Below are 15,823 nucleotides of genomic sequence, written 5' to 3' on the forward strand. Positions count from 1 at the left end.
TTGTGTGAGGGGAATAAACTCCCGGATCATAATCAAGTGAACAAATGATCCATCCAACAGTTAACAGCAAACCACAAGAGAGAGAATGGTCAACAAAATGCTTTGGCCAACATGTTTAATACATTTTTCCTGTCTTGCTCTTCCTCTACATCCAGGACGTAAAACAAAAATAACCCCAAACAGTAAAATAATACAATTAAAACACTTGCTGTTAAAAACATGTACATTTTTATCTCTGTAGTAGTGGCTGTTATTGGCTTGCCACTCAAGTCTTTGCCAGCTTGAGCTCTTAACATGGACATGCTCTTACTGAGAAGTTCACACTGATTTAAAAGAACAGATTCCACAAGAATCAAGGCGAGGCTTCCCAAAAGTAGCTTAGCACCAAAATCAAGGCTGGATTTCTCAGCTAATTATACTGGTTTTGTACTTTTAATAGCAAAAGTAGATTTTAGTAGTAGAACGGTTATTTCCCAACCTTATAATCTGATTTACACTCACAATAATAGTGGCAGTTTTTGTTGCTGCAGCAAAGATTGATTTAAACTATAAGTGCTTTTGGGAACCCAAGCCTAGAACAGATCGATCCAACGTCTGTCAACATTTATATTAGAGTCCTAACAGTATTGCATTACATCTTCAGATCACCTGTGATGTTTCATTTTCAATTATATAGGAGACACAACACATGCTTTAACAATAGAGATGAAGGGCGCGTGCGCACACACACACACACACACACTCTGAGGCCTGAAGATCTCAAATATTTGACCAGTCACATTGCTTCAGTGCTGGAACAATGGCTCTGTTCAGAAAGGAAAAAAAAACGCTCATACTTTGTGCTCATCTTAGGAAAGAGAATCAGTTCAGGGAAGAAGGAGGTAGCTACATAAATGTTGATCTGAAGTTTCACTGATACATAAACCTGAACCCTTCACCTACCTATGTGACACAGTGCAGTCCAGGCTAACAAAATACATTTCTACACTGATGCAGACTCATTTCATTCAGTGGAAGTCCTGTAGATTGGTGCCTGATATGGAAAACCCCAAAGCCCTGAATGTATTTTCCCTTGTAAGCGTGCTACTGATGGGGAGGCCTTTTTCATAAAAGAAACTTATTTTGTGTTCGACTCAAATCAAAAGAAGTGATTTCTTACGGGGAGGACCTTAGACCGTTCTCAGGTGTTTTGCTATATATGAAGACCTAATACTTTCTTTTATCATCACGTGTATCAGATGAAAATTATTACTTCCCTGTGGCCTAGATCTACATTAGAAAAAACCAAAAAAAAAACAAACACACAAGTCTCATGTTGATTCTCTGCTCAGCCTGTAAAAGTACTTCTAAAAGGGATGATTAAGATTATATCTGTACAGAGGATAAAGAAATCTACAAAAATAAGTATTTCTACATCAACATTTAAATGGGTCATTCTTGTCCGCAGACAAAAAAAAAAAAAAACAAGCAAATTTATTACTATCTGCAGTCAAGTCAAGCTGAACCCAGATCTGTCAATAGATGAAGAATGTTGACAGAAGACATTTCAAACATGCTGATGTACTGTAAGAGCCTGCACGCAAAACATCACATGCACATACACACAGACACGCATAGCCCCAAAGCAGACAGACAAACTTGAGAAAAAAGCTGCTGTTTAGTAGATATTTAACACCATTACTGTCTGACTCAGCTCTGATCTGATGTAATCTTGAGTTTTGCTGTTATGAAATAGGTTCCTTTCATGTTAGTGTGAGCAGAATAAAATCTGCCCCACCACATGAGCAGATCACTTAAACCTTCAGTTTTCTGACCAGCTCTGAAAATCTTCCCCCAGATATAATCTAACAATGTTTCCATGAGGTCATATCTCGCCCACCAAAACGTGCTGTTCCAACAAGTGACCAAAAACCCTGCCAGCCCTCCCGCTAAAGTCATGGCAAATATAAAAACACAAACCTGCTGTACTACAATGCACACCTTAATATCATCATAAATGAAAGAGTGTGCTGAGTGTAACACCTGAAAATATTTCTATGTGACAGTGAGTGACTAATAAAATCAACATTAAAAGTGACAGAGATAAATGAGACTAATTTTCAAAAAACTCAAGTGACTAGTGGTAACTTTTACTGACCGTTACACAAAGACAAAAAGGACAAAATTGGCTGTTAAAAACAAGAGCTGTGGAGAAACTGGTTGTTACAGTTAAGGAGACACTGAAGTACTAAACATCAAAGTAAAATAAAAAAAAAAAGAAAAAGAAAAATGGAAGCAGGAGCTCGATGAAAACCACGCTACTCAACAGCTCAGTTAACTGGCAGCACTGATTGCAGACAAAGGAAGTGGAGAATTCAAACGTGCTCTAGTTTTCGTCGTCTTCGTCATCGTCCTCGCTGATGAGGTATCCGCGGGCCCCACTGTGGTGGGGCGGAGGCGAGGGCGGAGGGGAGGTCTTGGTGAAGAAGGGGAGACGGAAGGTGGGAGAGGGGGAGCGCTCTTCGCGGGTGGGGCTGCTGTCGGGGCTTTGCCTGGGGCTGATGGCCTGCAGCATGCGGCCTTTTCCCTCCTTCAGCATGTGTTTCTGTGGGGGGGGGGCATGAGGAGTGAATGTCGGTTATATCAGGTGATGATACAAACGGAGCAAAATATATGGACACAGGAAGAGCTGAGAATAAAAAAAAACCCTGTTTAAACAGTAACATTAAAAAACATTTTAATAAAGCTAAAGTGCTGCGGATGTAAACAGCAAAGTGAAGACGTGTTGGTATGTTATTACATGTGTGTCACTGAGCACAGTGTTTTCCCAGTTCAGTGTCACAGACTATAAAGCCTTCCTTTCCACTGCAACATGTAAATAAGGATGTGTTGTTAATCATGCTGCCTGATTAAACAGTGATTACAGACCGAACACAACCACTGTCCTCACCAGAGCTCCCTCAGGGCCAAACATCTGCAGGAAGTTGCCAATGAACTCCCTGGATTTCTCCTCCCATTTCTGGATGAGGTCGATGCTCTTCTCCTCCACTTTCTGGACAAACTCCTTGCTCTTCTCCTCCACATCACGAACCTTCCTCTTCACCTTGTCCACACGCTCCTGCAGGTGGTATTTCTTCTCCTGGTGAGAGTGGGGACCGCAAAGGCCATGAGACGCCGTCACCCACCCACACACACACACACACATACATACACATAAGCACACACTTTGCCTAACAAAACCAAAGCAGAAAGTCTCATACATTGATGAAGCTGACGTTGAGCTCCTTGGCAGTGTATCCTCTCTGTAGGTTGCGTCTGACATACACATCATAGTCACGGACAATGCGTGTAATGATGTCAGAGGTGGAGATGCCCTCTGTCCGCTGGGTGGGAGCAAACATACCTAAGAGACACGGCAGAGGTCAAGAGGACAGAACTGACAGTGGTCATAAAGTGCAGATGTTCACATACATTAATGCCAAGGTCATTTTGTCTTCATCGAGGAATTCTTGTCAGAGACAGGGCAAGAATTTAAGACCGGGATCAACTTCTCTATTCCACATGACAGCACTGACTAACGTTTACACATGTGGTCAGAGTTGAGTGAATCAAAGTGAACCTGGAACCATACACCTCACATGGCAGTGCAGCTGGGCTCTGTCTCCTCTCCTCTCAGGCAGTAGAAAGAGGTTCAGTGTTTGAGGCGAGCAGAGTACACACATGTACAGAGGGTGACATGGCACCCATAGGTGTAATTCATTTTGTATATAATGATCCTGTCTCAAGAGTCTCAGTGCCATTATTGGCCTGATGTTATATAGCCTGAAGAAAAGAATTTCTCCATCAGTCTGACATGATTTGGGATTAGCCTTTCTACCCAGTTCCTGAACTTTAGTCAAGGGAATAATGATAAAAAATTATTATGGTTTATAGACCCAATCCAACAAGTTCCTGGTCCACCTGATGTATTTTTCTTAGAGTACTCAACTGATTTAGCATTTCACTGCTACAGCTGTCAGACTCGCAGTGGATAGTTTAAATAAGGTTCTATACTACAGAACCTTGTCAAAACCCGGCACCTACTTTACCCACAATGCCATTAGACCTCAGACACTTTGGTCAGAAATTCTGCTAGCAGTGGCTAATGTAGCTTCAAGCTGTTACCCTCGAACAGTGAAGAGGAGCAGGTTAAAGTGGTCTGGTAAGCTGACTTCTTTCTAACTTCACACCCTGAGACATTTTTCATTTTCAGATTTATAGTCTTCACACCCAACACTGACTCAAGTGACGTCGCTTGAGGAAATTTATCAGCTCTCTATGGAGCCACAAAAGACCTAACACCACTTTTTTCACATATTTAGTTTTCCTCCCCAACACCAGAGAACAGAATTTGATGTGTATAATCAGTGGACTTCCCCTGTCAGGACACAAGAAACATGTTATTAAGAATCTATTTCCTGGTAACTAATGAAACTCAGTGTCACTGTATTCTACTGCTACTATTTTTGACCTACTGCTCTTCAGAACTACTGGTATCCGCAAGTCTTTAAAGTGTATAAATAGAAAATTATGGTCTTTGCAATTAGTCATATAATCCAGCAGCTTTCTTTGCAGCTCATTTTGAAAACATTTCTGTATTATAAGAAAATACATTTTAATTCCAGCATTCTCGATGTACATGGGAAGCAGTAGTAAACACTGAACTGTATTGTATAATTACTTGTGTACCACACCACTACTTTTGGTAACTTTGGCACTCACCAGCATCTTTAATGTGCTTGTACACATCATCACTGCCTGCTGAAGAGTATGGGATGTCATCATGGGCAACAAAGTCGATCTGGAGAGGGCATTACAATATACATCAACACAGCAGATTCAGATCTACAAATTGTATGAAAAACAGCAGGGAGAAGGTTACACAAAATTAGGGTAGGTGGCTGGCCAACTCATTCTTCTACATTATTGTACAAACATTTTGTTGTTGGTTTATCACAGTGTCTGTAATTGGGTTTTTGTCTTTTAACTGCTTTCATCCACTCACCCGATGTCTTGCTAGGAACTCCGGCGTTAACGTCCAGGGGGCGTTCCGTACCACTTCATCCACATAGCGGCAATGTCTGACAGCATCATAGCGCTCATCCTCGTTCATCACTGTGAAGCCCTTGTATTTGTGGGTCAGGTCATCACTGCACACTGAAAATGGTTATAAATATTTACAGAAATTGTTATTTAAGGAGCCTACACCATGGAAAAAAGAGAAAAAATAAAGCATTAGGTTGAAGGTTTTGAAGCTGGTTTACACAGAAACATCTTAAACTTTGAACTTTCTTTAACAAATGTCTGAATTCATCAGACCTGTACTCTTATCTATCTCAACTGTCTTCCTGTTTGTAGAGTTTCACACTTATGAAAGAAGCAGCTGATAGAAGTCTCCTGCTGCTGCAAACACAGACTCATACTCACCTCCAACAATGAGGTGTGTATTTGGGAAGAGGCATTTAGCTTGCATGAGAGCTCTGGCATGACCTGAGTGAAAAACGTCAAAGATGCCATCTGCATACACCCGGACCGGTCTGTCGGCTGGACGGAGAGAGACAAGACGAGACATGCAGAGATGAAGGAGTCATAGTGAATCTGAAATCACACTTGTTTGTATAAATGTGGGACTGTACTTAAGGCTGAGAAGAAATGTACTGTATGTATATTAGGAGAAAAAAAGAAGTGTATAAGAAATTTGAGGAAAGGAAAAGGAAAAAAGACAGACTGTGAAACTGTCATAGAAAGACATATCAACTTAAAGACTGAGAGACTCTGACTGACGTGGTGTCCCCCTCTTGGCTGTCTCCATGTTGACTCTCTCATAGGGTTTACCATCAGCTGGCTCCAGCTCATCTGCAAAAGGTGCAGGGTGCTTTAATCCCTAAAAGACCAAAACAAAATGAAAGGATGTCAGTGATTTCCCTGGTTGGAAAAAGTAGAGTTATATTTCTCTGTTTTTGTGACGTTCTTTCGTAGATTCTTACAAAACAAGCTCATGTGGAAATCAAGCATGTTGCCATTCTGGTTAAAAAGCTGATGACATTTTTAAGCACATTACATCAGCCAAAATCTTAAATATTTTAATTCTCTATTGCATAGTGTTCTTTGTGTGGAAATTGTGCCTAGCTGTCTTGCAATGCTGTGCCATTTCCACAGAACATAACAAAGAAATGGAACCAACATAAAGTGGGATACAACTCATTTCAGACCTCTGTAAAGAACATACGTTTAAAAAGCTGCATGCTGTGGGAATTTAAGGTGTAATTTTTCATCCTTCTTTTACCACTCACTGTGAATCCACATACTGTTAACAGCCAGATTGGCACGTGCACACAAGCAGAACCTATAGGAGGAAATACACTGCTCAACAACAGCTGGCTCACCACAGTACATCTGGGGATTTTCACAAGCCTCTCGCCCTCGTCAGTCTCCCCATTGGAGCCCTCTCTTCTTCTCTTTCTGGTGAGCAGCAGCCCGCTGGAGCTTTGGGCCTCCATCTGGGTCAAGGGACAAATAAAACAATAGTTAATCTTAATTTAGATACACCATAAAAATTTTATACACCATACACTGCTTTGCCATCTTCTAGTATGACTAAAAAGGGTCACACAGACGCAGACACTCAGTTTTACTCTGCAAAATATGCCCGTGCTCTGGACATGACCTCTGGGTTACATAATAACAGTACGCGTTGAATAACATACAGTACAGACAGACTGTAAATCTAGACAGCTGTGAGGTTGTGGCAGATGACATATCCTGACTCAACTTCGACCCAGTAACAGAGAGAGAACATAGTATGTTCCTTGGTCCAACGAACCACCAGGACGCCTTAGATTAAAAAAAAAACAAAACAGAAGAGCTTTCATTGGCACACTAATATAGTAAAGGTCAACTGAAAATTAAGCAAACACCACCTGTTTCAATATAAAACATTTTGTTCCTTAACATACATACAAAATTAACCATATCCAGCCTTCACTTCAGATTCCTGGTCTGCTGACATTTCTGAAGAGCAGGGGTGATGGAGATCATGTTAACGTCACATTTGGTGATGTAAGGATGGATCTCTGGATACCAGAGTCTGCACTCCACCACAAGAGGGGATAGTTTCATATTAGATACTGATTGACTTCAGGTGACTTTGTTTTGCACATAACCTCCAGCTGGATGACTTTCCAGTGACTGCACACACTGGTATATTTAGAGGGAACTTTAAGGCCACACAGAAAAATTTGCAATGTTCTAATTGAAAAGATGAAACATTATATGTATAGGATTTAAACAAGCTCAACATCATGAATATCTGTACTAGCTGTTATGAAGTAGGGCTACAACTAACTAATAATTTTCATCACTGATTAATCTTATGCTCTAATCTAATTTTACGATTATTTTCTCAAGTAACTGACAACAAAGCAACAGGTTAATCAGTGTTTTGGTTGAGCCTAAAACTGTCCTGTGTATCCTGGTAGAACAGGACTGGGATCTATATAATAGTCTTTTCATTTTTTCATTACATTGCATTCTGTAAACAGAATTTGACACACCTTTAAAGAGCCCATCCACAATGATAATGTGAGTGCCACCCTATCTATGAGAAAACAGCATACAACAATAGAGACTAGTGCTGATATCCAATTACAGAGGGTTCCTGTGTTATGGGTAAAGGCTCTGCCCCATTCCACACATTCCTGCATCATGCAACCAAAAATGAAGCCATAGGTCTCTGAAGGGAGGGGTCATTATTTTAAAATATCTATTCCTGTCACTTTTTTAACTTGCAATTAAGACTAAATAATTCTTGAGTGGACTTTTGCTCATGGGTCAGTTATGAATGTTTGACTCAGTATAATGAGCGACAGATGTGACAGTACACGTTCCTGGTGGTGGTGGCTACCTGATCTAACACTGGACACTTGTAAATGCACTCCATTGCCTCTTTCTCGTGGCAGCAGCTGCACACTGTGAGTGAGAAGCCCTGCAGGGCTCCAAAACACACTGCCAGAGAAGATTTACATGAACACCACATGTCATCATAACTGAAACTGGCTGCTATAAAAAGAAAGCAACAAAAGCACAGTGCCAAGTCTTGCTTAATCAGGTGTTCTGCAACATGACAGATCCTGTAAACTTATATTATGAGGCAATTCCTTTAAAAAAGCCAATATGAGGAGAATCTTTGGTGAATACCAGTATCACACAGCTACCAGTATTTAGGGATGCAAACAACTAATCAGTGTCACCATTATTAAATCTAGCAATTATTTTCTTAATGGTATTATTTACTCTATAAAATTTCAAAACAGTGAACAATGTCCATCACAGTTTCCAAGTCCCCAGGGTGACGTAGTCAAATTGCTTCTTTAGTTTGACCAACAGTCCAAAACCTTAAGATATTTAATTTATAATTATTTACAACAAAGAAAAGCAGCAAACCCTCATATTAAAGACAGTGGAACCAGAGTACGCTTGACATTTCATTTGTTAATTGTCTCAAACAATTAATCAATGTTCAAATAGTTGCAGTAGTTGTAGTAGTTCATTAATTATCAATCAACTCATCAGTAAAAAGACTATTCATTTAACTATAAAGTATGTGTTTGTGAGCATAAGAAATTAGACATGGAGCCCCCAAAAAACTCAGTGTTGTCTTCTGCAACTGCTCTTACAGTAAAGTTACAACAGAAATGAGGGCAACTGATCCTGTCCTGGCCTCCTAATGGTCCCCGGACCCAACTTTGAGAACCACATGCTTCAACTGCAAATCACACAATGTTCCCAATGTTTGCCTCCTCGCCCTTTTTAATGTCACTTCGACAGCGTCACAAAAATAGACAGAGAAATGCCAAAAGTTACCTTGAGTCAGCACAATACGCGTCCAGCTTGGACAAATGACAACAGTGAAACCAGTGACTGAAACAGCTGACAGGGGGGTTGTACTGGTGACACTGGTTGTGCAGCTTAACTGTCAACCCCAGTTTACTGGAAGCTTTCCCCTCTGGCCAAAATCCTTAAAATCAATATGCTAACTATCCCGTATAGTTATGTTAGGTAACCTCACGCCGCTGCTTTTAAGTTTGTGCTCACCTACCGTTCACCCTTTTGTCCGGAATGGCTGCTTTGCAGGAGTGGGCGGCTTCCTCCCCTCCTACTGCCAGCAGCCTGGCGAGCTAACTGCTGGAAAGCTAGTTAACGCTGCTAGCTACCGTCGACTGCTAGCTAAAGGGCTATGAGCTAGCTGTCAAGTTGATGGACTTGTTAGCTAACTTTAGCCGTTAGCTCGCTGGTTAGCTGACAGCGGTCACAACAGTGAGTACAAACAGTCCTGTGCCTCCGACGTCCTGGTACTCTCTGAGCCGCTGACGGAAAAAAGACTGCAACTAGCAGAAGGACATACAAATTATCAGCAGTGAGAGCTTGTACTACAACGCTGACAGGTCAACAACACAGGAACTACAAAACTTCAACATCCTTAAAGGAACTGACGTAAGGACTCAGGCATTTCCGGTGTTGTTTCATGCTGCCGCCCAGTGGAAACGGTGTAAGTGACAGGAGACACTTCAACAAGATGGCCGCCTGAAAACATATTGAAAAATATTATGGATTATCCACATCTCAAATACAGGCCATAAACCCCTTTTGTACAATTGTAGATTCCTCGCACATTCAAATAGTAAGCAGCCATTTTCACCACTGCTAGCCTATACATTTATTTGAGTGCACAAATAGGACCCCCCCCACATTTATCCACATGTATTTGTGTCGTGCATTGCATATGCCTTTTTCCAATGGTGGAAAAAGTATTAGGAACTTTGACTCAAGCAAAAGTACCACATTACATAAAAATACTCCATTTCAAGTAAAAGCCTTGGAGTGAAAGTCAAAATCTTAATGAAGTAATAATAGAAGCATTAGCAAATTTACAAAAGTAAAAACAACTTTTTTTTTAAAATAAAGCGTGCAATTATTTTGTATGTAAAATCTCAATCTGCAAAGTAACTGAAATTGGTAGTGGAGTGAAAAGTGTAATATTTCCCTCTGAAATCTAGTGGAGTGGAAGTATAAAGAGGTATAAAATGGAAATACTCAAGTAAAGTACTTTAAAAATGTACTTTGATTCAGTATTGAGTAATTATACTTATATTTCGTCACTATCTTTTTTCACTGCCGACATTTTGACTTTTCATTGTAGGTAAAATTACAAGTGTTACTAATAACATTACTGGTGGCTCCATTACATTTAAGTGTCCCAGTGAGGCAGTATAGCCAAAGCAGCTACATGCACTTCAGCCAACATTAATTACACTTGTTACTGAGACATAACATGTATTTTATAGCACTGTTATGTAGCCTGATTCTGGTAATCTGTAACTGCTTCACACACTCAATTCAAGTTCTCATTTTCTAATGATATGACACTACACACAACAACAATATTGACATATGTGTATATATTGAAATGTGAATAAATATTTATGTAAAAAACAAATCTTGTTAAGGCAGTCTTCAGTCTAGGCCAGGTAAGGAGAGTGTGGTTGACATGTTTCTTAGCTGAGGTTTAATTAAGGCCAACATCTGGTACCGGTGCTGAACCTTGTTTACACAGGACCAACTTAGGGCCAGCTGTGGTGATGCAGTCAGGTTAAATAAGGCTATATCATGGCTCATGCTGTAAGTGGTCCTGCCCTGGCAACCAGATTTTAACCACCCATGGACCACTCTTTGCTGTATGTGGGCCGAGTAAAGATGGACTGTGTAGGCTGTCAGTGGACCAGATCAAATTTGCTATGTGGGTTCTATTTACACTTTTTTATATGTCATTTGCAAATCCTCCTCTGCAAGAAACAAGAGGAAAGCCTGCTTCATCCAAATATTTGCAGTGGTACCTGATATTACAACGAGAACATTGAGCACAGTCCTACAACATGCATTGTGTTAATCTGGCCTGTATTTCTAGCATGGTGATCAGAGTCAGAACTAAATTTCTTTCAGAGTAAGAAAGGATATTGCTGCTGAGGAAAGACAGCTCAGTGGTGCCATAGCATTGGAATTAAGGGTATAGCGCTGAAAACATTTCTCCCCAGCTGATCCTCTGGTTTCCTGCAGAGAGCTCCATGACAAGGTGTAATTTCACTTGAAGATCAGAGGGGCACATGTTACGATAATTGATACCCTGAAGGTGGTGGTAAAGTTGTGCAACGAAAGCTGTACACTAGAGTAATGCAACTACCCCATGCTCTCTATCGCAGGTTTGACTTGAAATAAAGACTACAGAGCACTGAGATGATTCACTGCCATTAAGGAGTGTTTAATGATTGCGGTCGCAAATAATCATCTCTTTGAAGAGTGTATTAATATAGTTTAATCAATAGTCTGGGTATAAGATCTTTGCAACATATTTTACATTTTCCATCAAAAACAATTGAGATATAATTCAGGAGTCTATTCAACATTATAAACTCTGTTTTGTAATTTTTTAAAGACATTGCTTCATCCATTCAGAGAGTTTATTTTTTCAGTTTACTGTCAAATTGAAACAAGACTCGTCCAGATTCACTTTGTCTACTGGTAGCAAGTACAAAACTGAATTTACTGTTGTATAAATGACTAAATATTGTCAACATATCATTACTCTGACAAGTCTACAAAAATAATGAAAAATCATGTCAGATTCCTGAGGGCACTTTGTCCCAGTGTACAGGTAAAATAAATGTATATCATTTAAGAGTAACAGGTACCCTTACCCTTCCATTTTTGTCATGTGTACAGAGCAATTACAGTGTGATGTTCCCCATCAGCCACCTGGCAGAACTCTACTTTAGACTCCCTGTCTCCTTCTTTTGCTCTTTGATCGCAGCCTTACCTGCTGGTTTGAAGGATAGAATTTGCTTCACTGTTGAAATGACAAACAATGGATAGGCAGACCGTCTCTGAACAAAATGTAGGTGAAGAAAGTCACAAGTCAAAAGATGACCCCAGAATATAACAAAGCAAGTGCCATATATATATATATATATATATATATATATATATATACGCACGCACGCACACACACACACACACACACATAGGTGCACATACAGACCCCAAAAAATGGAAAATAAAATTTGATGTGTGAAACCACATGTGGTTTCACAAAAAACACATTAGATGTTTGACACATCTAATTTTTTTTCTTTTTTTTTATTTTCAAGTTTGCCACTTGATCTCTAAGTTAATCTGATGGCAGACAGTAGGAAAAAAGCCTCCACACATTTAAATATTGTTTTCTTTTGGTCTAGTTTCATGCACATTATGTATTTGAGTTTATTTATTAGTCTCCAGTTTTTGTCTCCAATCGAGAGAGGAGGGCATTAAGTATGAGACAAAGAAAAAAAGAAGTTCTGGTGGGACGTAACTTTAATTTGGTGTAAAGCTTAATCCAGATCATAACCTTGTAACTTATGTGTATTTATGTGTATTTGTGCTATCTAGAGATTCAGAAATATGTCTTGAAGTGTCTAAACAACAATTCTCAGACTGTGTTACACTGACTTGGTGTGTGGACAAGCTAGCCCATAATTCCTGCATATTTCTTGGGGACTTAAACAGCGGTTGACTCGGCTCCCCCTCTACTTTTTGACTGGCCAGAACCAAAGTTAAAAGGACACATCCAGCTGTTCTGGCAGAGGGTTAATTTTTACCTGCCAGGCATGTTTTGTCAAGAATTAGACTACTGTATAGTCTACTGTGTATGTCAACCTACTTTGCATATTTGGTGCACAAAACAAACTCAAAAATCAGTGTTTTGCAGCTATAGATTTTGGAAACCTTTTTTTGAAGGCACAAATTCTAGTTCCATTGATGGCTTCATGCTTCATCCGTCCATCCTCGAAGTAACTGGACTGCCTGTGCACCCAGTGGGTGCCCTGCAGTTACAGGGCTGTTTCTTGTGGCTTTACAGGGAGTCACATTTTGTTTGAAGTTTGTCTTTTACTGCCGGTTCATGCTCAGCGTGCTAATGAGCTCTTCCACGTCTCAACAGAAAATGCACAAGGGGTGGGGTTAAGACTACTTGCAGCTCAGTGGCCAATGGAAAGGCCCCAGGATCAACAGCAGTATTTATGAACAGTTATGTTGTGCAGCAGATTAGACCAGAGCTGGGGAGATGCAACAGCAGGTGAGCAGGTTCAGGTTTCTTTTCTTACTGTAGCAGCCATGACAAGTTTAAAAGTGGAACTTTTCAAATATTCAATTTTCATCAGGTTGTCTGACCAATAATTTTGTAACAAATTCTCTGCTTTAACTGTTTAAAAGATGATCTGCAAACTCCGCAGCAAATGGATTAGCACTAAATATCAGACAGTTGGTATATTTGAATAAACCTGCAAGGTTGGGAATAATTTTATTGGAAATAAAAAAATCATTATTAAGTATAACAGTATAACTACACCTGAAGTCCCTAGTGGGATTTCATAGGAATCTAATTGGCGGGTGAATTTTTTTATCCAGGTAGTTTTTTGCTTTGAGGTCAGTGAAACTTCATCTGTATTTAATTTCATAGATTGGATGGACTGAGTGCTGCTAGATAATTTTTGTGTCATTTCTGCTTCCAATGTGCACTGTGTATAGTTATATCATATCCAAATAACAACAGACATGTAAGACAAAATGCTAAATAATTGGGGCTTTGCTTGCAATTGCAGATGCCAAAGATGCTTTTCCACGTGTCCCTGTCGAGGGCGCTATGCTGTCTGCTGTTAATGCCAGGTTTGTCGGAGGGAAATGCATGGAATTATTTATTTCTCATTTGACCTTTATTTAAGAGTTTTATCTGTATGACTTAATGCTGGATTCAGAGTAGTGAACAGAGAGTCTTTGCACTCTAAGAGCAGCCACCTGGGTGATCATTTTAGTGGCCATGTACTGTAATGCTTCGCATACTGAAATGTGATGTTTCCTCTGTTTTCTTCCAGGTTTTCTAGAGGCAACACCTCTTGTGAGAGTTAAGAATCCTGGAGGTATTTAATCTTCCACTTGATTACTACTGCAGATTGTAATCTTGATTAGATTAAGAGTACATTCCTTAAACAGAATGAGACAATAAAAACACATTTCTATTGTAATTGAAAAGTTTTTTGAGTGGTGGTTTGAACACATTTACACCTGACACGAGTCTCTCTTTTTCTAAACTGACAGAAAAATGTAGTCATTTCAAAGTCAAGTTGCAAAAGCACAATTCATATTCATTCATTTTGCAACCTCTGTATATATCATTATACTTATATAAAAAATATATTATACCTGTAGTTATATTCATACATAATAGCTTTAGGCTAATATGTAAACTTTAATCAGTCTTTTTACTAAATTTCTCAGTGATTAAATTGGAATTGAAATGGTATCAGAACAGTAGCCCTATAATTTCCTGCTTCCATGTTCTTCCATAGGGAATCCAGTAAGCATCGACTCAGCTCAAGCACATGATTTCTTGACTAATTCTCGACCTAAGAGGAACATTGACCCAAAGTGGTACCGAGGCACTCCTGACTTTCAGTCCTACTACCGTTTCTACAACAGCATTGGACACATTGAGGGAGTAAGTTGATAATGAGTGGAAATAGTTTACAGTATATATTTGGTTCTATTCATGTAAAAATGTTCTGTTTCCTGTCTGATGTTTTCTTTGTGTTTCTCCATCAGCTCTATGAAATTGACAGGATCAGGATGCTGTATCAGCAGATGCGTCACTTGGAGTTGACCTACGGCCCAGATGCCTCCAGTTACCAAAATGTCATGGGTGTATTGACTACCACTGCAGCACCAACTACAACCACCCAGCCTCCTCCACCTCCCACCACCCCTGCTCCTACACCAGACCCTCTGGAGAATGCTCAGAAGATCTATCTGTGTAACCCCAAAGACCCACTGTGCAAACCTCAGATCGTCTACCTGCCAACAGGGGCTGTTCCAGTGCTGTGCGACCCACGTCTCAACCCTGCCTGTAGGCCCAAAACAGAGGAGGAGATAAAGGCTGCAGCTCCACCCCAACCACCCCCACCTCCTCCCGCTCCCAAAAAGTCTGTCCCACCTCCACCTCCTGCTGTCACTGCCAAAGGTATGGAGTATGACTGCGACCCATACTGGGATCCTGACTGCCTCATCGACCACCCTCCCCGTCCTATCCAGGAAACATCCGCACCAGAGGCACCTGCCGAGGAGACAGCGGTGAAGGAGGAAGTAACAAAAGCTGAGGAAAGTGCCCCTGCAGCACCAGCAACCGAGAAAACCCCCTACCCTTACTTTGACCCTTATGATTACAAACGTGACCTTTTTGACCCCTCGCATTATACTGATCAAGCTCCAGAACCACAGTAAAAAAAAAAAAATGTGCTGAAGAAATTATAGCCTTCTATGCACGGCAACACTACAAATTAAATCACACGACCAAACTAAGACAGGACTGCAAAACCACATTAAAAGAACAAAGAAAGAGTTAAATTCAAATAATGCAGATCATCAAGTTTTACAAGACATACATGTAAACAGTGATTTCTTTCATGTTCATACTTTTTCCAAATGACAAATCACACTATGCCTTTATTATGCCTTGTATGTGTGTGTGAGTGTTCATAATAAAGGTGATACACAACCTTTTTATGAAATAAAAACAATAAAAAGAATAAAAATTTATTGACAAATGGTGACAAATGCGTGATTTTACTTTTCACTTTAGTGTTATTCTGTGGTATTTGTACAGGTTTGAATACAAAAAAGGATACAAAAAATGATTTTTTCTTTTTGACAGCTATAGAAATTA

At 40.0% G+C, this 15,823-nt stretch overlaps 2 protein-coding genes across 3 annotated transcripts; one reads left to right on the plus strand and one right to left on the minus strand.

Moving 5' to 3' along the window:
* Positions 1-98: 98 nt before the first annotated feature.
* On the minus strand, positions 99-9,498 carry pcyt1aa (phosphate cytidylyltransferase 1A, choline a). Of its 2 annotated transcripts, none has more exons than XM_071491062.1 (9): positions 9,116-9,498; positions 6,405-6,518; positions 5,803-5,902; positions 5,446-5,562; positions 5,024-5,175; positions 4,741-4,819; positions 3,240-3,382; positions 2,930-3,118; positions 99-2,584 (listed from the first exon to the last, which is right to left on the minus strand). In XM_071491062.1, exons 2-9 carry the CDS (start codon positions 6,516-6,518, stop codon positions 2,366-2,368), a joined length of 1,113 nt encoding a protein of 370 aa, XP_071347163.1. In that variant the 5' UTR covers positions 9,116-9,498; the 3' UTR covers positions 99-2,365. The 2 variants fall into 2 exon arrangements, with proteins under 2 accessions (XP_071347163.1, XP_071347164.1); XM_071491063.1 differs by lacking the exon at positions 9,116-9,498 and adding an exon at positions 8,881-9,092.
* A 3,636-nt stretch (positions 9,499-13,134) lies between these two features.
* LOC139629205 (uncharacterized) lies at positions 13,135-15,704 on the plus strand. Its single transcript, XM_071491697.1, has 5 exons — positions 13,135-13,183; positions 13,710-13,773; positions 13,980-14,024; positions 14,454-14,602; positions 14,707-15,704. Exons 1-5 carry the CDS (start codon positions 13,172-13,174, stop codon positions 15,379-15,381), a joined length of 945 nt encoding a protein of 314 aa, XP_071347798.1. The 5' UTR covers positions 13,135-13,171; the 3' UTR covers positions 15,382-15,704.
* The last annotated feature ends 119 nt before the right edge of the window (positions 15,705-15,823 follow it).

Source organism: Trachinotus anak, unplaced genomic scaffold (genome assembly GCF_046630095.1).
Source record: "Trachinotus anak isolate AG129_WGS33_773 ecotype Australia unplaced genomic scaffold, CSIRO_AGI_Tana_v1 ptg000012l, whole genome shotgun sequence".
Lineage (NCBI taxonomy): Eukaryota > Metazoa > Chordata > Actinopteri > Carangiformes > Carangidae > Trachinotus > Trachinotus anak.

What these genes read in the sequence shown, in the direction of transcription:
- pcyt1aa (XM_071491062.1), bottom strand. Translation starts at nt 6,518, where the DNA reads ATGGAGGCCCAAAGCTCCAGCGGGCTGCTGCTCACCAGAAAGAGAAGA. An exon ending in TACACACCTCATTGTTGGAG is followed by an intron (nt 5,176 to 5,445) that starts GTGAGTATGAGT and finishes AACCATTTTCAG; the next exon opens with TGTGCAGTGATGACCTGACC. An exon ending in AGTTCCTAGCAAGACATCGG is followed by an intron (nt 4,820 to 5,023) that starts GTGAGTGGATGA and finishes TGCCCTCTCCAG; the next exon opens with ATCGACTTTGTTGCCCATGA.
- LOC139629205 (XM_071491697.1), top strand. An exon ending in GAGAGTTAAGAATCCTGGAG is followed by an intron (nt 14,025 to 14,453) that starts GTATTTAATCTT and finishes GTTCTTCCATAG; the next exon opens with GGAATCCAGTAAGCATCGAC. An exon ending in GCATTGGACACATTGAGGGA is followed by an intron (nt 14,603 to 14,706) that starts GTAAGTTGATAA and finishes TTTCTCCATCAG; the next exon opens with CTCTATGAAATTGACAGGAT.